The sequence below is a fragment of the Budorcas taxicolor genome, chromosome 7, assembly GCF_023091745.1.
Source record: "Budorcas taxicolor isolate Tak-1 chromosome 7, Takin1.1, whole genome shotgun sequence".
In the NCBI taxonomy this organism is placed as follows: Eukaryota; Metazoa; Chordata; class Mammalia; order Artiodactyla; family Bovidae; genus Budorcas; species Budorcas taxicolor.
In genome coordinates, this window is record NC_068916.1 from 81,058,528 (window position 1) to 81,080,306 (window position 21,779).

Genomic DNA, 21,779 nt, shown 5'->3' on the forward strand with positions numbered 1-21,779 from the left:
CCACTTTCTTGCCTGATTGTTGTTTAGTCGCGACATCGTGTCCAACTCTTTTGTGACCCCGTGGACTGTAGCTTTTCACCAGGCTTCTCAGTCCATGGGATTTCCCAGACAAAATAACTGGAGTGGGTTGCTATTTCCTTCTCCAGGAGATCTTCCCGACCCAGGGATCAAACCTGCATGCCCTGTGTTGGCACGTGCATTCTTTACCACTGAGCCACCAGGGAAGCCCCTTCTTGCCTCACACCCAAGCCATTAAAACACTGCCTGTTTGCTTGGGTGTATTCCCTGGTGGCTCAGCTGGTAAAGAATTAGCCTGTAATGCAGGAGACTCAGGGTTCAATCCCTGAGTTGGGAAGATCCCCTGGAGAAGGGAAAGGCGACCCACTCCAGTATTCTGGCCTAGAGAATCCCACGGACTATACGGTCCATGGGGTCGCAAAGAGTCGGACGGAAATGAGCGACCTCCACTCCAGTGAAGCTGCTCCCCACAAGGTCACAGCGGATCTTTTATTCTAAATATTCACCCTGTCTAACCTCCTCATTCTTCTCTATCCTCTATCACAGAATCTTATGCTTCTGTTCTCAAAAGTCCCCTTCCTTGACTTCTGTGATGCCAGTTCCTTAGGAGTTTCCCCTCATAACCCTCTACTGCCCTTTCAGTTCCAATCTCAAAGCTTGTTCTTCAACCTATCCTTTAAATTGTCCCTCAAGTTCCAGCTTTGATCTCTTCACACTTTCTCCTTGGACATTTCCGTGCAAAATTACTTCATTCCCACCCAACTTACGGCTTCAACACACAAAAATGGGCCATATATAAGGGGTGAAAGAGGCAGAATGAACCTATGCTGTGAAAAGTCGGGGAGCGGGGTAGGTTGGGGCAGGAGGGTACAATGTGTCAAACTTCCAGAGTGCTGGTAATGTTCTTTGTCTTGATATGGGTGCTTGGTTAACACTGCTGTGTTTAGTAAAAATTCATCATGCTATATACACTTACGATACGTACGCTCTTCTGTATGACTGACTGTCTTACTTTGATAAAGAGAAAAAGTTTAGATTCCAGGTCAGCCATGTGTAACTTAGCTAACTCACGTATCCTATTAAAGCCTTAGTTTCTGCATCATTAAAACGGAGATGATGAGATGATAACACCTACTTCACAGCACTGTTGAGAATGAAATAAAATATAAATAAGTTGCCTGGCCCACCGCTTGAAACACAGGTAGCTTATGCTTACAAATGTTCCTGCTCTTTCCCCATACTTTCTCAATTCCATATCTCTAGCCTAGACATCTGTCCCCTCAATGCCCAACCAGCTCAAGAACTACATATCTAAATTCCCCCTAAAGCACTCCATTTCTAGGTCTGAAAGGCATCTCAAATTGAACATATCATCTTCCTTCTTAATAAATCTATCTCCTCTTCCTCCTGTAGTCCCCTGAAGTCTGACTGAAATTTCTATACAAAATTACAGCCTTAAAAACCCTCATTTTTCACATTTAAGCTACCAAGTCCTACGTATTCTACATTTTAAGACATCCATTGGACTGCCAGTAGTGTAGAATATGGTGTATTATTACAGCAGTTAATTTGTTACAACAGCTTCCCAATATCGCTCCCCCTTTATCCCAGCCTCCATACTACTTTCAGAATAATTATTCTAAAATGTACCTCAGATGATGTAACTTTTCTGCTTTAAAATCGCTTATCTTAGGGCTTCTCTAGTGGCTCAGGGGTAAAGAATCTGCCTGCCGATGCAGGAAACACAGGTTTGATCCTTGGTCTGGGAAGATTCCACTTGCTGCGAACAACTGAGCATGTCCCCCATAACTACCAAAGCACCTAGTGCCCACACTCTACAGCAAGAGAAGCCCCGGAATGAGGAGCCTGCGAACCACAATCAGAGAGGAGCCCCGCTCGCTGCATCCAGACAAAGTCCATGTAGCAATGAAGACCCGGCACAGCCAAAGTAAGTAAGTAAAATTTTAAACAACAACAACAAAAAAATATATATATATATATATAATTGCTCATTTCCCTGATCAAGTTGTCATTGAATTTTGTTCTGGAAATAGTTCCTGTTGGATATAGAGAACACACTAGTGATTGCCAGTGGGGAGGATGTGGGAAGGGCATATAGGGGCTGGGAAGTGGGAGGTACAGACTCCTGGGTGTAAGGCTACAAGGATGTATTGTATAACACAGGGAATATAGCCAATGCTTAGTAATAACTTAAAATGAAAAGTAACCTTTCAAATTATATGCTGCTGCTAAGTCGCTTCAGTCGTGTCCAACTCTGTGTGATCCCATAGACGGTACCCCACCAGGCTCCCGCGTCCCTGGGATTCTCCAGGCAAGAACACTGGAGTGGGTTGTCATTTCCCTCTCCAATGCATGAAAGTGAAAACTGAAAGTGAAGTCGCTCAGTCGTGTCCAAATCTTTGCAACCCCATGGACTGCAGCCTTCCAGGCTCCTCCATTCATGGGATTTTCCAGGCAAGAGTACTGGAGTAGGGTGCCATCACCTTCTCCATTCAAATTACATAAAAAATAAAATTAAGCAAATGAAACAGTTTCTGTTAAGAGTATTCCTCAACAGCACATCCAGGTGGCTCAGTGGTAAAGAATCTGCCTGCCAATGCAGGACGCATGGGTCCCTGGTCTGGGAAGATCCCACGTGCTGTGAAACAACTAAGCCCATATTCCACACCTGCAACTTGCTGCAGTTCACCATATTCTGTAATGCCTTCATGTTTCTGTACGTATTTCTCTCTCTCTCCCTAAAATACTCTTTTATTTGTCCCCTCTCCCAATTTGGCTAATGCTTATTTCTCATTTAATAAACATCCTCTTGGAAATATCTCCTGGGTGTGCCACAACTTCTGGCTGGATGCAATGTCCTATTGCAGAACTTCCACAGACACTCTGCAGAGCCATGACAGTGTGTGTAACCCAGAGTGGTGAGCACTGGTAGTGAGCCTCCCCTGACAGTGAGTCCCAGTGGGCAGAGAGTGCTGTTATTCAGATCTGACAGAAGGCTCAACAGAGACTGACCTATGGGAGACAGTGAGCATTTAAGTGAATAAAGGCATTAGAGATAGCAGAAAGCAGAAGGAATAGTATCCCTATCTCATAAAATGTATACAAATTTACAGTATCATAAAGTCGTGAAAGTGAAGACGCTCAGTCGTGCCCGACTCCGTGACCCCACGGACAGTAGCCCACGCCAAGCTCCTCCGTCCATGGGATTTTCCAGGCAAGAGTACTGGAGTGGGTTGCCATTTCCTTTTCCAGGGAATCTTCCTGACCCAGGGATTGAACCCAGGCCTCCCACATTGTAGATAGACACTTTATCATCTGAGCCACTGCTTATTCCCATGAAGTCCTTAAACAGGTTCTAAAAACTAATTTTAAGTGCTATTTTGACCAAACCCAATTTTTTAAAGAGCTCTGTTTTGTCAGGGCATTGTATACGAAGAACTGAAAGACTTACTTCAAATCTATAAAAATTCAGAACTTGAACACAGGGCAGATCTCTACCGAGTTCATCACCTCAGCTCCCTTACCCGATGGCTCCAGGTTGAGCTCTACAGAGAGGCGGCACTGACCAATCAGAGAGCAGGAGAAGAAAGAAGCGCCCCTCCCCGCCAGGCCCCCAGCCTCTGTTGACAGTGGGCTTGACGTGGCTGTGGTCCCCATCATAAAACCGCAGCTCCAGGAGGGGAGCCCTTCAACAATGACCACAATGTTCACCGGATTCTAGTAACTGCTCTCTCTCTTTTCCCCTCAGACTGGAGAGGGGAAAAGCTTCTCTTGTTCCTAACCCCTGGGTGTTAATCCATCCCTAGCGAGTTTTAATCGTGCACATACCTTCACTAAACTCTCTTCACATGTTCTTTTAAGGGAGCTATCCTACTGGGGATCTAACACAAACACAGAAATATTACTAACTAGCAGCACTTTAGACAGTGATTGCTATATCATGGACTCACTTGTTAATGATTCCCCATCTTACAGAAAAGCATCAACATCATTTTTTGGCATCAACTAACATTGCTGCTGCTGCTGCTGCTAAGTCGCTTTAGTCGTGTTCGACTCTGTGCGACCCCATAGACGGCAGCCCACCAGGCTCCCCCGTCCCTGGGATTCTCCAGGCAAGAACACTGGAGTGGGGTGCCATTTCCTTCTCCAAACTAATGTACATATATCCAATAATCACAATACACATCTTAAACTTATCCATACTGTATGTCAACAACATCTCAAAAACTGGAAAACAAAACAAAAAACTGAAATTTTATATTAACTATTTCCCAATCCAAAACCAAAAGAAAAAAAACTGCCTGTGCCTCACCCTGGATATAGCTTGGTACTTCCAGCTTAATATGGTCACAGTAGATTCTTCTGTGGGTGCAAAAATTGTATATTAGTTTCCTATGGCTAGCTTCCCTCATAGCTCAGTCAGTAAAGAAACTGCCTGCAATGCAGGAGACCTGGGTTCGATTCCTGGGTCGGGAAGATCCCCTGGAGAAGGAAATGGCAACCCATTCCAGTATTCCTGCCTGGAGAATCCCATGGACAGAGGAGCCTGGCGGGCTACAGTACATGGGGTCGCAAGAGTCAGACACAACTTAGCGACTAAGAGAGAGAATGTGTGTAACAGATTCCTATAAATTTAATGGCTTGAAACAACACAAATTTATTATCTTCTATACGGGAGATCAGAAGTACTAAAATCAAGGTGCTGGCAGGGCTCTGTTTCTTCTCAAGGGTCTAGAATCCATTTTCTGCCTTGTCTAGCTTGTTAAGGATGACTGCGTTCCTTGGCCGCTGGTCTTACCCTTTCCCTTCAAAACCGGCAGCATTCCCAATCCCCTTCTCTGCTTCTGTCACCACATGGCCTTGCCTGACTCTGAACCTCTAGTCTCTCTCTTACAAGGGCCCACGTGATTACACTGAGCTCATGCAGATCATCTAGGGAGGAAGTAACCCATCTCAAGATCCTTCATCCAACATCCTCGACTTAGTCATATCTGCAAAGTTCATCTCCTAGGTAACACAGTCACATGTTCTAAGGGTTAGGATGTGGCCATCTTTGAGTTGCCATTATTTAGCCTATCATAGTAAAAATCCAAGGTGCTGATTGGGGAAAAAACACAAAGACAAGAAATGGAAACATCATTTAAAGTTTTAGTTAAAAACTTGCCTATACTGTAATCTTTTTGGCCCTGAATCCAATTTACTGACTGAGTAACAATCTGAATTAAAAATGAATTAGTAAGTCATTTCCCAAGATGAACTTCTACCTGAAAACTATTCCCAGTATATACACACAAACATATATATTGTGTAAATGTATGCATTTTATGGTAAAAACAAAAAATCCTCACTGAAGTTTTTTTCATTACAATATTTCTAAATGAAAGAATAATAGTATCAGTCCCTCAGTTTGAGGGGGAAAAATGCTTATTGAAATACCTTTAATAGCTTCCTAATAACAGCTATTGCTTAAATGCACTGATAGAGTATAATAATCACATAATTTTAATCCCATTTTAATGACAAATAGCACATGACACTGTGAAAAGTGAAACAAAGGAATTGTTTCTATTTTCTCCAATAGTCAGTACTATAGAAATTACTATGTAATAGACTCAATATGGTTGTACTATTGCTCCTAGACCACATGGAACTTTCCAGATGCCCTAGTCCAAAAACAAAAAAAAGAAACCAACAGGCCATATGTTGGGTAGAAGAGAGAATGAAAGGAAACTCATAATTAGAGGAGAAAGCATTTTTTCTACACATTACATATTCTACTTATTTCTGTCTCTAAAATTTACCAAGTAAAGTAATTCATTCCAGATTACTTTGCCTCTAGATACAGAAAGAATGGAGAAACAGCTCTACCTGAAAATATAATCTGAACTCTTAATTGGCATCGTCCTCTCTGAGAAGCATTGTATCCAAATTGTTAAATCTCAGATACCAGCTAACAAATTTGGAGCTATGTGTGGAGGGACCACTTTGGGTAGCTATAATTCTGCCCACCTTTTTAGCAGCTGTAAAATGTTTTCTTTAACCTTCTTCCTTAACCTCTTTCTTCTTCAATGCATCCAACCCCAGGTAAAAATGGATATGTGTAAAGAGAACTATCCAAGCAATTCTCCCCCCCCCCCAACTACCCTCGTGACTTCCATTATTTTTTTTCCCATATGAGGCAATAAAACACACTGAAGCAAGATGTTTAAAATCGGCAGTGGACTCAGAAACCTGGGTCTGAATTCATACTATACAATTTACTACCTGGCCTTGGACAAAGTATATAACCTCAGTGAGACTCAGTTTCCCCCTATGTAAAATGGGGCTTTATATAAACTTTATGAAGCTAGTGAATGGATTAAGTGAGCAAATAAAAAAGCCAGATAAAAAAAGACAAACATTGCATAATTATACTTTGGCTCAGTTGGTAAGGAATCTGCCTGCAACGTGGGAGACCTGGGTTCAGTCCCTGGGTTGGGAAGATCCCCTAGAGGAGGGCATGGCAACCCACTCCAGTATCCTTGCCTGGAGAATCCCCATGGACAGAGGAGCCTGAGGCGCTACGGTCCATGGGGTCACAGAGTCGGACACGACTGGGCACCTTACAAACACACACACACACAAAGTATTCTTGCCTGGGAAATCCCACGACTGAGCGACTTTCACACATACATACACAAGTATTCTTGCCTGGGAAATCCCACGGACAGAGGAGCCTGGCTGGCTACAGTCCATGGGGTTGCAAGAGTCTGACACGACCTGCCGACTAAACCACCAGAGTCGGACACAACTTAGTGACAAAACCACCACCAAAGTATCCAGAAGAGTCAAATCACTGTGGCAGAAGGGTGACTGCCAGGGGCTGGGGGGGAGGAGAAATGGGGAGTTATACAATGTTTCAGTTTGGGAAGATGAAAAAGTTCTAGAGAGGGCTGGTGATGATCCTGCACAACAATGTGAATGTGCTTAATAACCACTATATACACACACATACGTATATTGTGTAAAAGTATTTTATGGCAAAAAAAAAAAAAGCCTCGCTGAAATTTTTTCATTGTGTGAAAGTTGCTCAGTTGTGTCTGACTCCTTGCAACCCCATGGACTGTAGCCCACCAGGCTCCTCTGTCCATGGAATTCTCCGGGCCAGAGTACTGGAGTGGGTTGCCATTCCCTTCTCCAGAGGATCTTCCCAACCCAGAGATGGGACTCAGGTCTCCCACACTGCAGTTGGATTCTTTACCGTCTGAGCCACCAGGGAAGCCTGGTGTTTTTTTATTCATTACAACATGTCTAAAAGAAAGAATATTATCAGTCCCTCAGTTTGATTCCAGGGGAAAAAAATGCTTATTAAAAAACCTTTAATAGCTTCCTAATAAATAGCTACTGCTTAAATGCACTGATAGAGGGTAATCATCACATAACTTTAATCCAATTATAAATGACAAATAGCACATAACATTGTGAAAAAATGAAATGTACACCTAAAAATGGTTAAAGTGGTAAATGTTATATATAATTTATATATATATATTTACAACCATAAACACAAAAATAAGAAAAGAATATTCTATCAATAATCCATATCAAAAAAAGTTCTCTCCCTTATTGGAGAGAGGCACAGAAGGAAAAAAAACACTACCTCAGCTCTCCAAATTGAACCTAACTGGCAAAAGAATAGAGTTCATCAACCTAAATTAGCATAAATCTTCACAGACTAGAAATCCAAACTACCTCCAAATCCCAAACCAATCAATTTATATAACAAAAGCATATGAAGTTCAAATAAATAACAGATTTTACTTATGGTGTAGCACTTTTGGAGTTAAGTAATTATATAGGATTCTGTATAACCCACGTTGTAACAATATTTTTCACTTAAAGTATTGATATATTCACTTGAAGTATTGACATGAACTTTTACCTATCTTCTAGTCCACAATTCTCCATTCAATCAAATCCATACTTAAGCTTTCTTAAAATATATATGAATCTCTTATTTTAAAAGAGGCAGCTGTAGTATAATGAAACAAACACTGACCTAGGAACCAAAAAAATCTAAATATGACTAAACTCTGCCGTGTATTACCTATATTACCACAGTTGGGTAAGTCAATTTCCATGTACAAAGCTCTACAGTCAATGGGAATTACCACCTAACTCATAGAATTATTGAGAGATTTAAATAAAGCACATTAAAATGCCTTGAAACTCTAAAGCATAATTCCATTTATAGTATTAATTTGCTGAAACACAAAAAGACTATTCTATCAAAAATTCATACTAAAAATGTACATGTATTTCACACTGATACAACTAGGTAATCTCCTATAGTTCTGAAAGCCACAGAAGGCACTAAACGCCTATATTAGAGAAGACTCTTCTTTAGGAACTACATACTAATCCTGATTCTAAATGTTAGAAATATTGGGGAGAAAATGAGCTAAATATAGTGACATCCTGTTGTGATATATTTATAACCAGTTACATCCTTGATCCATTAATTCCACAAATAGCTAATCAGAACTCCAAGCACTGTGTTAAGCAGTAAGACTACAGTGGTGAAGACAATGCCCATGGTTCTTTCTCATCAGGGAACTTCCAACCTAACCAGATGAGACATTAAACGAAACATCACACAAATGATCCATAAATTTGTGACAACATGAAAAACGAAAAGTAGAGGTTGCTATGAAGCACAGTAAGGGGGTCTTATCCAATATAGGAAATGGATGAGAAATAATTATCCAGTTGTACCCTCCTTTCTCAAACCAACCAGCCTTAACTGTTCAATAAATCTTAAATATTTCTTCCATCAATAATATTATAAAAGCCAAATGTTCCACTCCCTTCATTAGGAACAACTATATCCCTGTATCCCTGGGGTTCAGAAGCTAAAAGATAGGCAACCTTATTATTTAGGAAGACATACAAACTAAACTCACCACCCAATTGCTCAATAAGAACTAAAACCAGACTCTAGGAAGCATAGCTTCTTATCCCAATTTTGACTCATATTTTATATATCCTTGAGCAATTATGCTGATGCTGAGAGGTTACCTCAATGGTAGTTTAGCCTGTTTAAAATGCTCGAACCCCAAATCTTCTCATGACTGACTCTCAATATTACTCAGGTCTCTACTTACTCAGGTCTCCCCTGAACCACCCAATCTAACGCAGCCTCCCAGTCATTCTCTATATTACAATTACACTACTTTATTACCTTTTTAGCACTTCTATCTAAAATTGCCTACTGTATATATTGGGTTAGCCAAAAGATTCATTCAGATTATTCCATAAGATGTTCCAATATTTACTTGTTTATTATTACGTGCTTCTCTTTCAAACTTGAAAGTAAGTTCCATAAGGCAAGGACCCATTTCATTCTCTCCATATCTTCAAGATACATCTTCCTTGCCAAAGACCTCCAGTTGTGTTTAGGTAGTTCAGATACAAGGGAGGAATGTTCCCAGCCTGGCGATGACCAATTTCAGTCAGTTATGGTTATCCCATTACCGTCCCCAGTAACTGGTTTAGCGGAGGGAACCTAATAGTTTCTTCAATAAAGCATAAGAAGACATCTGCTAAGTACCTCAAGAAGAAGCTTTTCTCTCTGATTAATGAGACATAAAGGAAAAACTTTACCCCTTCTCCTACGTTTATACTTGGTTGTATGAGGAAGTGACTCTGGGAACCTGTTGCAGGGACACTGCATTCATGGAAGGGAAAAAATGAAGATGGCAGAGAAGCTGATCTCTTGGTGTTCTTGAGTCTAAATCAGCGCAGAAACTACCTCTTCTAGACATCCTGTTATATGAGAATTTCTTAAGCCCTGACCAGTTAAGCCATTTTCTATCTCTCGTTTTGATACCCGCCACCAAAAGCTTCCCTGGTGGCTCAGAGGTTAAAGTGTCTGCCTGCAATGCGGGAGACTGGGTTCAATCCCTGGGTTGGGAAGATCCCCTGAGAAGGAAATGGCATGCCACTCCACTATTCTTGCCTGGAGAATCCCATGGACGGAGGAGCCTGGTGGGCTACAGCCCACAGGATCGCAAAGAGTCAGACACGACTGAGCGACTTCACTTTCACTTTCCTTCCTTACCAAAAACACAATAATCTCCTAAGTCTCTCGTTTCTCCTGTAACATTAACAGAAAGCAGCACCTACAGTCTAGCGGATTCTTGAGATTAAATGAGACAATGCAACTAAAGTGCACAGCCACTAAGTCACGTCCAACTCTTTGGGATCCCATGGACTGAAGCTTGCCAGGCTCTTCTGTCCATGAAATTCTCCAGGCAATTTCCTTCTCCAGGGGATCTTCCCCATCCAGGGGTCAAACCCACGACTCACACTTGGTAGCCAGATTCTCTACCACTGTACCACCTGGAAAGTCCCAAGTAATGTGGCAAATATAAACAAATACTCAAACGACAGCATCTGCTGTTACTGTTGCTATTAAACATTTAACTTTCTATGACAAAACTCCACAAACTCTTTATGTAGTATTTGGGATTGTGTTATTTTACAGAAAAAAAAAAATCATTTTAATCCTGTTTAAATAAAATCATTTTTAACAGGATTACTCATTCACTTTCTTTACTTTTTTATATTAGTAAAGAAGATTTGGTTTTTTCCCTCAAGTTTGAAGTAGGTAAAAACAAGATTAATCAAGGTAAATATCAGATCACTAAAGAAAAATAATCATATTAATTTCAGGTGAGACTCTGTTTTTGGCATCAACTCCTCCCTTGACTTACACAGAACTAAATAAAAATTTTCATCTACTCTTCTTATCTTCACAAATATTTCATTAGTATTTTGAGATGGCTTGTGTTGTGTTAGTTGCTCAGTTGTGTCCAACTCTATGCAACCCCATTGACTACAGCTTGCCAGGCTCCTCTGTCCATGAAATTCTCCAGATAAGAATATAGGAGTGGGTAGCCATTCATGTCTCCAGGGGATTTTCCTGACCCAGGGATTGAACCCAGGTCTCCTGCATCACGGCAGATTCTTTACCATGTGAGCCACCAGGGAAGTAGATTACACTAACTACAAATGTATAATATGTTAGTAACTAAATCTATGTTATAGACACAATTACAAGAAATTCTTTTTTTTAAAAAGCGTTATCAGTTTCTACAATTTTTTTCTGTGCTCAACTACTTGTTTGATACGCCATGAAGCAAAATTAACACAGAAGATCAAAAATAGATTTCCAGGTCATTGGTTTAAGCTCACTCCCGCTGAATTGTGATCTAAAATGTTGATGGCTCATTACTATTGGAAAGGTGTATGGGTCCTACATGAAACAGAACAATCAAAATTCTTAAAGTAAAATATGAAGGTGGTTTTGTCACTACTTAAGAAGTGACACCAACTGAAGTGTCTCTTTTAAAGAGGAACAAAGAACAAATATTAATTCCTTCACTGCCTGGAAATGCCCAGGCTCTTGTGAGCTCAGATAAATTTCTGGTTCTGTCAATATTACAAAAACATTATTAGCACCACTTCTCAAAAATCTTTACTAACCCACTCTGACAAAAATTACCAGTTACCCATTATGACCAATAAAAATTTGAGCAACTTCTACAGCTATTAGAAGTTATCTGGAAAAACACTATTCTTCCCTGGTTTTTCTACCTGTTTTTCAACATCTCACACAGTGACTGAGATATATAGTTCAGGGAAGAATAGCCTCTACTATTTCTGTACTACTGAAAACAAGTAGGATATAAATCTTGGCAGACCACCTTTCGGATCACTCTTTAGCATATACACAGGGTTTTAGTAGTATAGTCAAATAACTCACAGTCCAACTCATGTTAAGTTGTATATATGAATTACATTAATAGATGTTACATATGTAAAACATATATAAAATCTGACAAGCAAATTTTAAAATCCAAATATAACCACTTGCTTTTTAATTCCAAACTCTTTTCAGATTTCAAAATATATCTTATTCTATTGCTCCAGTGCTATTTTAAGGCCTTCCTTTGATAAGCAGTAAGTTATTAATAAAGTAATATTTTAGCATGTTTACAGAGGCTTACTAACCAACAATACATCACTAGTACACAAATATTTTCTATCCTTCCCATACCAACGTCAAAGCAATAAAGTACACACAATAGTAGGGAATAATCCCACATATTACAGAATAAAATTATCTTCAATATATATTTTAAATTAAACATTCTTAGTAGTTTCCCGTCTTTAAAGTCTAGTACATTAAGCCTCAACCTTATGTCCCAACATTAATGTAACAGTTGTGATCTCTATGGAAGGGAGAACATTCTAAATTCCCCAAATTTTACTTCTAATTCTAAACTATTGGGGTGGAGTGTTAATAAACAGCAACCTCGGTATTCCAATCCTTGTCTACAGCGTATGTTTCAATTTTAAAACAAAATAATTCTATTTTCTGGTAGTAACTGAAGATGTAAGATGCATTTAGTTCACTACTGCAAAGTAACTAAAACTTAATTTTTTTCACCCTAAATTGGATTTATATGGCAAACTGGCTGTAGGGTGTGGAAATAAACCTGTTTTTTTTCTCTTTCACAGCTCTGAAAAAATACATCTCAACATTATTACTATTTCTAAGAGTAATAAACCTCTAAATAAACAATACTAAAAGTTAACTCTCAACATCTTACACTTTTTTCTTTAGATTTGTTCCTTCAAAAAAAATCATTTTTTGGATACTTCTAAAATAATGGAAAGGAGATCGATCATAAGTAAGGCTCCCAGAGCTGACATATCAGATACAAGTTATTCTGGAGGAAACATCCTGGGGATTGAGAAGGGAAGAGTCAATTGAATATCGTACAGAAAATTTAATCCCCATAAAGGTAGTCCTTCATTGGTTTTAGAAATCTTGAATTGTGTTAAATGAATTAACTGCTTCTCAATCAAGTTTCTGAAAGATCTGTATTATTTCACTTGCCTTATTTCCTTCAGGAAAAAAAGGAAGGAAGGAAGAAGAAAAGTTTACCATTTTTAGGGGGGAAATTTAATAACAAAAAAGAGGTCATGCTGATGCTAATATCTACAAACTCTCTCATATGGAGTAGTATTTATTGTTTTTTCCAAATTTCCAAAATTCATTTGACTAAATTCTATTTCATGCATAATCATGGCAGTCTATGTGAAATCATACTTAAATGATCATTAGATTTTTAACCACTTAAAAATGAGTTTATGTTGTCTTCATAGTTTAAAAACCAAAGTTACTTCTCACAGCCCAGGGTCAAAGGTACAGATTTCTATAATTTCTGACAAGTTTAACTTAATGTCACTATTTAGTATCTTTGTTCAATGTTGTTTTATAACACATTCATCTTTCTGTGCTATTACATAATTTTAAAGAAGAAATTAGTTTAACAAAAAGTAGTATCTCACTCATCAATTTGCAGGTGCTAGGTACTCTTTCTGTGGCAGTGGTGGCATAGAGTGGTCTAAAATTCAGCAACATTTCATATATAACTTGTTCACTACAATGTCTAATTTTAAAACTTAAATGATCACACAAAAGTTCCAGAAGGAAAAAATCTCAAGAAACAAGAATGTTTCATTATTTTAGGCTTTCAACTTTCCCTCCTAAAATTTGTCTTCCCCACACCACACACATGTCTGCAATCTGTCAAAATGGAGGTATCAGCATAAGGTGCACCAATGGTAAAGACTACATATCTGATCAAATATTTAAAGTCTGTTATATCTGATTATGTAAAGCTGTTCCCTAAATCTGTAGCAATCTACCCTAAATCAAGAAGGCAAACTAGGATAGTGAAAAAAATGTATCTTTCATCTTCAACTACAGATTTTAAGCAGAGATATCTTTGTTAGAAACCCAGCCAGTAGTGTACCTCTGGGCAAAGTTACTCAACTAGTCAAGAGTTCTCTTATTTCTTTAATGGAGAAAAAACAAATCAGTATCTTGCAGAATTGATGGGAGAATTAGAAAAAATAAAGTGCAGAACACGGTGACTTACACACAGAATGACAATTTAAATAATGATTACTCTTTTGTTATCAGTTATTTTTAAGCTAGAGAATATGGAATTCAAACTTTCAAAGTCCTTATTTTGAAGGTCACTGAAAATTTTTTTTTCACATTGAAAAAATGCCCTTGAATCTAACATCTTCATCTATTCAACAGTATTTAGTTGGTGCTTTTGACATTTGAAACTATTCAATGTCAAGGACACCTCAGAGAAGAAATAGAAGTATTATCCCTTGCCCTCAAGAAACTTACATTTTAGAGGAAGGCAGATATTAAACATCCAATTGCATAGTTTCTTAATTGCAATTGAGACTGCAGTACAATGTTACAAAGAAAGCCTGCTAAAGGGGGAAATGACCTAACAGGATCAGAATTTATATTTCTACACAAACATCCCTCCTCCCTCCAACGGTTTTCAATCACCCTGTCTATAATTAAACCTAATCCAAACTTCTGTATAGACTTGATCCGTCTGGCTTTTAAAACAATGAAATCAGTAATTAACCTGACTCTAGTCATTTTTATGTTCAGAAGTGTATAGTGAAAATATAGAACCTGCATAAAATCTACAAATTAATTTGAAGTATCCCATATAGTGACTTAATGAAAGAGAAAGCAAAGATATAATATAGATAAGGGCCTGTCTGCTCTCCTCTATGAACTTATAAGAAAATGGTATTTCTTGATGGATTATAAAACCAGTATTTTTATTTTATGTACATGCCATTATTTTTAATGATGACTCATTTTTCAGGATGTTTTTATTGTAAAATGTTTACATATTCATTACTGAAAAACATTACTTCTGTGACTTTTAAGGTCAGTAGAATTCTAATTTGCTATATAAAAGAACATTCTTCACTCAGGCACTTTTTGAGGTCTGCCTCCTTAAAAAAATTTTTTTTTAATCTGGTGATACCATTTTAAAGACAACTTCAAGACACCTATCTTCAGAAGTCAGTAGGTTATTGTGGAACAGGGCCATTAAAGTCCCAAGTACACAGAAAGGGCAAAAAATGAGTAATCAGATCAACTCTTCTAGCAAAATGAAACTTATTGCATCAAACAGAGTCTACCTCAATATTTGTCTTAGATTCAAACAACATTCGCCTAGAAATTAATGCAACAACAGTTAACTCAGAATGGTCATTGTCAATTCTCCAAAAGTGGCCTCTTTACCTATATTTAGTCCGTGAGGCAAAGCAATCCAGGATTCCTGCTGCCAATTATAATGAATGGAAGAAATTTATTTAAATCAAATAGCACCATCTAGCAGAACTCTCACCACCTGGCTTACAAGGGTAGATGTTACTTGGTGTTCAGTTTGGTAGACTTGACAGCAAAATGGCAATTATTTGTTTTCATGACATAACCACAGAATTAGAGCTAGAAAGGACTTAAGACACACCAGGTTCAACTTCCTCATTATTATGCTAGATGCTTTGAAAATTTTTTTTTGCAAAGTTATCATAACATAGATTAAATTCAGCCATCCCTGGAAGTTCAAGTAAAACCCAAAATTTGGATTCTCAAATTCAACCACCCTGAAAATACGTTTAAGATATACCTCAATACACATTTCAATTCCTTCACTCCCAAACATATGAAATCCAAATACTCTGTAATCATTAAAACATCTTCCCTAAATGTTTCTATTTTCTCAGATATATTGCCACTAAATGATAAACGCACACAAATTACGCTATCTCAAAACTTCAATTCCAGTAACTTGCTATCTCTTAACCAACCTATAATGCTAAATCTTTTACATACTCCTTGTCACAGCAACAAGATCCTGAATACAGTTCAGAAAATACCTTGGAGGTGTAGGGGGGAGTATCTTTTTTTGGTTTGTTTTGATACGCCAAGGCCGCCCCTAAATCCTATAGGAATTGCGTTTATTGCTGCCAACACAAAGATTAGCCAATGTTCCCAACCCTAGGGCACAAGAAACTTTCAGAAGACTACTAACTGCCTAAAACTAGGAGGCAAACCCGGTAGTTTCTGCACATTGGGTTTTTATTTACTCAGCTATTTCCTTGTGCAAGGTGACTAAAGTAGCTTTTGAGAGATGCTCTCAGACTTTTCTCCAGTCTGAAGTCCTCGGAAGGGCAGAGCACGTCCAATGACAGGGATACGCCTCATCCTCAGAATGGAGGTGGTTAGTGGGAATCACCATAAGAACTGCTGCACAGAAAAGAGGGGTTCTTCCTCAGTGGTCACAGTCACTATGCGCTCTCATTTTTAGTAACAACCAAATCACCGTTACAAGCACATAAGAATAGAAGCAAACAACCCTGCTTCGCAGCGTGCCGTGACGGTGGCATCCCAGGCCGGGAGGGGCTCTTTTCTCGCCAGCCTCCCCTGGGCTCCCACCGGAGTTAACACCTGTATCTCCTCGCCACACCGACCGAACAACTAACTCCTCCCCGTCTCCACGCTTCGACCCTTCCTGCAAGTCCGGGTTCGGACCACTGCCCCCTCCCCACCGCAGACAGCCCTCCTCGCGCCAGCGGCCGCGGCCCCCACCGCTACTCCTCTGCGCCCCGCGACCCCCGCTCGCCGCCCGGACCGCCACGGCCCTCTACGTTTGGGAGGCTGCAAGTCTCCAAAAAAAAAAAAAAAGTTCTCCAGCCGCCGCCGCCTCCGCCGCCGAGTTGGGTCGACTGCGAGCGGCAGAAACGCCAGCCTACCCCAGCAGCTCCCGCTTCTCGCCAGCACACTTTTCCTCCCCGGGAACTCGGTCCTTTGACTCCCAAACTTCAGCGGCGCCCCTGACGCCCCCTGCCCCAGGCTTGCGAGGCACACAGGGCTGCGAACGCGGCGTCCCTCCTCCGGACCAGGAAAGCCCCGACGCCCACCCAGCCCACGCCCCGCACACGCCCTCCGCGCCCCGCGCGCGTCTCCGCGCCCAGCGGGGCCCCGCTCGGCCGCTCCACGCCCGGCTTCCGCCCGCCGCGCGCCCGGCCCCGCTGCCTTCGCCTCGCCAGGCGCAACCGGCCCCGGCGCCCGAGGCCCCCGCCGCGGCGCCCCTCGAGCAGCCCGCCCCGACCCCGGCCCGCCCCCACCGAACACCCACATTCCCTCCGCGTGCCCTCCTCCACGCAGCTGCCCCCTCTCGCCCAACCTCTACCCCCGGAGGCTCTCCGCTCCCCGCAGCCCCGGACCCCAGCTCCAAAGTTACTTTGCGAGAAGGTGAACCCGCGGGTTATTTCCCTCAATCACCCAAACAAGTTTCCATCCCCGCCACCGGCACCGCCGCCGCCCCCCGACACACTCGCTCCCTCCCTCCCGCCAGACCCCACGGCCGCCAGCCCCGCGCGAGCCCCTCCTGGGAAACAGCCGCTCCCAGCACCGCACGCCCCCCACCTCGCGCACCCCTCCCCCTGCCAGCCCACCCCCCGGCTCTCCCCCGGCAGAGAGTGTCTGTGTGTCTGGGTGTCTCCGAGAGAGTGTGCGAGTGCGTGCGTGTGTGTGTGTGTGTGCGCGCGTGAGAAGGCGGAGGTGGGTGAGAAGCGGAGACACTTACTTCTCCCGGGCCTGGCTGTCGGACGGGACGGCGCTGCTGTTACTCTTGCCTTTGCCGTACATGCTTGTGCCGAGAGCAGCTCCCACTGTCACGCACCTGTCAACCCATCACAGCCTCCCCGGGAACAGCCCCGTCCCCATGGCGACCCACGCAGCCACCCCCACTATTGGCCGCCCCACGCCAAAGCTCCGCCCCCTTCGCCCAGGCAACGCACGAGACTGACAGGCCTTCCCCCCCGCGACTCCCTCCGGCCTGCCGAAGCGCGCGGCGGCGGCTACAGCCTAAGCGGCAGTCTCCTCCCTCCTTCCCTCCCTCCCGGGTTCCCTCCCTCCTTCCCTCTCCGCTCTCCTCCCTCCTCCCGCTCGTCTCCCTCCCTCCCCCCTCCGAACCCCGGCGCAAGGGGGGAATTAGAAACTGCTCTAGAAGGATTTTAAACAACTGGCTGTTCCCTCCGCCGCCGCCCCTCCCCCCGCACCGCCCGCGCTCGGCTCCTCACTGGAGAGAAGGCGCCGGGAGGAGGGGAAAGTGCGGCCTGGAGTCTCTGGCAGGAGCCGGCGGAGCCGGAGCGGCCGCGGCCCCAGACTTCAGGGCGCCCGCCGAGTACACAGGCAGATCTACGGCCCCAGCCGCCCTGGGGAGCCTCCCCCACCAGCCCCTTTCTCCCGCTCCTCTCCTGTCTGTGACCCCGCGCCGGTACCCAGGATTGATCTCTGCGGTCCTCGGCCCTACTCCCTGCGGTGTCGCCCCCGCCCAGCTCCCAGAGGGCCGGCTGGCGGGGGACACGCGCACTGTTCCCTCGACCTTCTGGCTGAGCGACTGGGAGCGACTCGCCTTCCCTCCTTGGAGGGACTGTGCCTCCGGCCCTTGGCGCCGCTGGGGTGGCCTCGCCTGGCTCCTGGGGCCGCGCCCTGCAGCGCGGGGGAGCACTCGGCCTCGGGCCTGGCTCCTCTCTTTAGAGGTGAGCCTGCCTCCAAAAGGTGGCCCAGTGACTCCTGGGGCCTCAGTGGCCCCCACCTTGTCCTCCTAAGATCAGAGCCCCGCGACATGCCAGACCTACTGCAGAAAAGGGTCCCTGGTATCCCCACCTGGCCTGCCTCTCTAGCCTGGGGCGTTGATGCCAACTCATCCTGACCTTTGGAGTGGAAAGGACCGTAGAAGGCTTTTAAAAACATCCCTGTCTTTGTCCGTCAGAATAGGCCCCAGCCGTGCTCCAAGGTGTACAAAGCTTTTGCCAGAGCTGAAACGCTGCCCAAGAATATTCATGGATCCCAGGCCCCAATCCCATTTCAGTAAAGGCAAAAAAGTTTCTGAAAACACACACAACCTGGCTCCCAACTGAACTCCATCCTTTATCTTGTGGAGATCCTTGGATGTAAAATGAGACAGAGTGCAAACACGTTTAAAAAGAAGAGATGGGCATCAAATAGGGAGTGACAGGGGGAGTGGGGTGCAGTTGCCGGTCAGATAGGGGAAAACATCAAGAAAGGATAAAAAGACCCGGAACAGCTATGGGAGGGGAGAGGAAATAACATTCAAATGGAGGAAGGTACCTTTCTTTTCCTCACATGCAGCTTTAAACTTTTAGTAGTAGGATCATAAAAATGTATATGGAGATTCTGAGATAGATGGAATGGAAAGAAATGGGCTTGTGTGGGCATTGACAGCAAGTGATAGGAATATAACATCAACAGAAGGTTAAGGAAGGGCAGTTAGTAAAAATGAAAGAATCAGAAAAGGTGCTGGCAACCAAACATAAATCAAACACTGGGGAAAATGAAGAGAAGGGACTTGATATGTTAAGGAAAACAAAAACAAAAAATGGAAAAGGTAAAGTGTAAAAAGAAAAATAAGAATAACAACCAAGATTAAATGAAGTAGCCATAGAATATGATAGCAAAAGATGACAATTACAGAAGAGGATTGACTAATACAAAAGGCTACAAGAAAAATAAACATGCTTTTATTGAAAGGACAAAAATTCAGCCAATAGAAGTGAAGATAAAGTCAAAAAAGTCACATTGGCTTAAGTTGATTTTTGAGAGGTAATTTACCTTTTCTTATTTAAAATTCTCCTGTTTACAATAACCTGCCGTGGTGGGGACAGGATATTCTTGGGCTCTGAGGTACTTGGAAGTGCTGTAGGAAGGGGGAACCCCTTCCAGGGCCTGAAACTGGGCTCTTGTCTAACACTCAGAAATGAATTGTCTGAGGAGACACATGTGCTAACAAAGCAAGAGATTTTATTGGGAAAGGGCACCAGGGTGGAGAGCAGTAGGGTAAGGGAACCCAGGAGAACAGCTCTGCCACGTGGCTCACAGTCTCGGGTTTTATGGTGATAGGATTAGTTTCCAGGTTGTCTTTAGCCAATCATTCTGACTCGGAGTCCTTCCTGGTGGTGCACGCCTTATTCAGCCAAGATGGATGCCAGAGAGAAGGATTCTGGGAGGTGGTCGGACATGTGGTGTCTCCTTTTGACCTTTCCTGAACTCTTCCAGTTGGTAGTGGCTTATTAGTTCCGTGTTCCTTACCGGGACCTCATGTCGTAAAACAACTCATGCAAATAGTTACTATGGTGCCTGGCCAGGGTGGGCGGTTTCAATCAGTGTGCTTCCCCTAACAGAAGGAGTAATAACCTCCCTCTTTCAACGAAGTTCGAAGTGCCCAAATGTCTATCAGGCTGTCACTGTTTACAAACTCTACCTTGAAGTTTGGTGCTATGTAATTTGCTGTTCAGTTTAATCTACTTCCATTAGCTTTAACTCAAAAAATTATTAGCATCCCCAGGTTCCATCACCCATAGAACATTCCCTATTAGATACTGGTTAGAGAATGCTGTCAAGGAGAAAACTGTCGGCTGCTGCCCACACCTGGAATAAGGTAAGGTTTCCGTTTAAAACCAAGAGTGGGCTTTGTACTATTACCTAAGTTCTATATTATCTTTGCACTGGTCTTGGGATCCTCTCTAATTCTCAGTCACAACACATTAGAATTGCTTTAGAACTTTTTTCTTGTTGTTGTTCATTTGTTTTTAAATACCAGATCTGGAACCCCAGCCCAGACTAAATAAATCAGAAACTTTGGGGATGGACCCAGGTGTCGGTATATTTTTGTAAGCCCCAGGGCTGTTGAACACCGCTTTCAGTACCAATTTACAGACAGCCAATGGGCACCATCTTTCAGAGAAAGATTTTTAGGCTGTGGCTCTACAAAGCAGATGACCCTCTCCATGTAAGACACTAAGACATCTTTACAGTGGACTTTACTTTTTCTCCATTGAGCTAATAGATTTGTTAATAGGATGAAAATATATGACTACCTGTGTTCTTATAGTACAAGACCACAAATAGCCATGGTTTAATTTGCTATTTCCTAAAGAGAAAGGAAAATGAAGAAAGAAAACAAGAAGGACTGTTCGCTGTTTATTGCTGTAAGTTATTCATTTGATTGGACTCTACCCAGATTTGTTACATGGAAGAGTCTTTGGAATAATGGTATGTTTTCTGATATTTAATAAATAAATTCTAGATCTGCACAGTGAGGTATGGGATTCAAAGCAATTTGGTCTTAGTATCTGGAAAGAATAAAATGCCAAAAGGTCTTAGTTCAGAACTTGCCAACTTAATGTCAGAGTTACCTTTACAAGAATGTTATCATGCAACAAATACACAAAGCGAAAACATGATTGTTACTCTATCTCATAACCTGACAACTTAAGTAATCAAATCAATTATCTTTAAAATATCTAAGCAGCTACTTGAAACATCATCTCTGTTTTATTTTTCTCTTAATGTTTACACACGTAAATAAAATGCTTCTTTGCCCTTGTTCAAATTATTTTGAGTACAAAGAGTGTTTTTTGCATCAGCAACTGTATCTCATGGGGCCAATATTCTAATTAATGAGATTTGAAACACATATTCAGAGCCAAATTTGAGATCCCAGACACAGAATTGAAGACCCATGTTTTGTTTGTTTTCATTTTTTACAAGCGTGAAGAATTAGGACACTTAAAGATTCCTACTGTAAAGAATCTCTCTCTTTTTTTTTAAGAAGTTTGAAGGTTTTTTACCTCGCCTATAAGGCTGATTAGATTTAGAGTAGGGGAATGCTGATCAGCTGAGCCATCAGAATGGAGCATTTCCATTTGAGGTTGATTGTTTTAAAAAACTTTTTTCTGTCAGATATAGAACACCAGAGTTATTCAAT

The 21,779-nt window shown here is 42.2% G+C and overlaps 1 protein-coding gene across 4 annotated transcripts in view; it reads right to left on the bottom strand.

Annotated features, from left to right (window-relative positions):
- The window catches only part of SSBP2 (single stranded DNA binding protein 2), a 308,425-nt gene extending 290,713 nt beyond the window's left edge, over positions 1-17,712 (bottom strand). For all 4 annotated transcript variants that reach the window (XM_052644049.1, XM_052644047.1, XM_052644050.1 and 1 more), the window contains exon 1: positions 17,574-17,712. In XM_052644049.1, coding sequence (XP_052500009.1) covers positions 17,574-17,635 — 62 coding nt within the window. In that variant the 5' untranslated portion in view covers positions 17,636-17,712. The remainder of the gene's footprint in view (positions 1-17,573) is intronic.
- Positions 17,713-21,779: the final 4,067 nt, after the last annotated feature.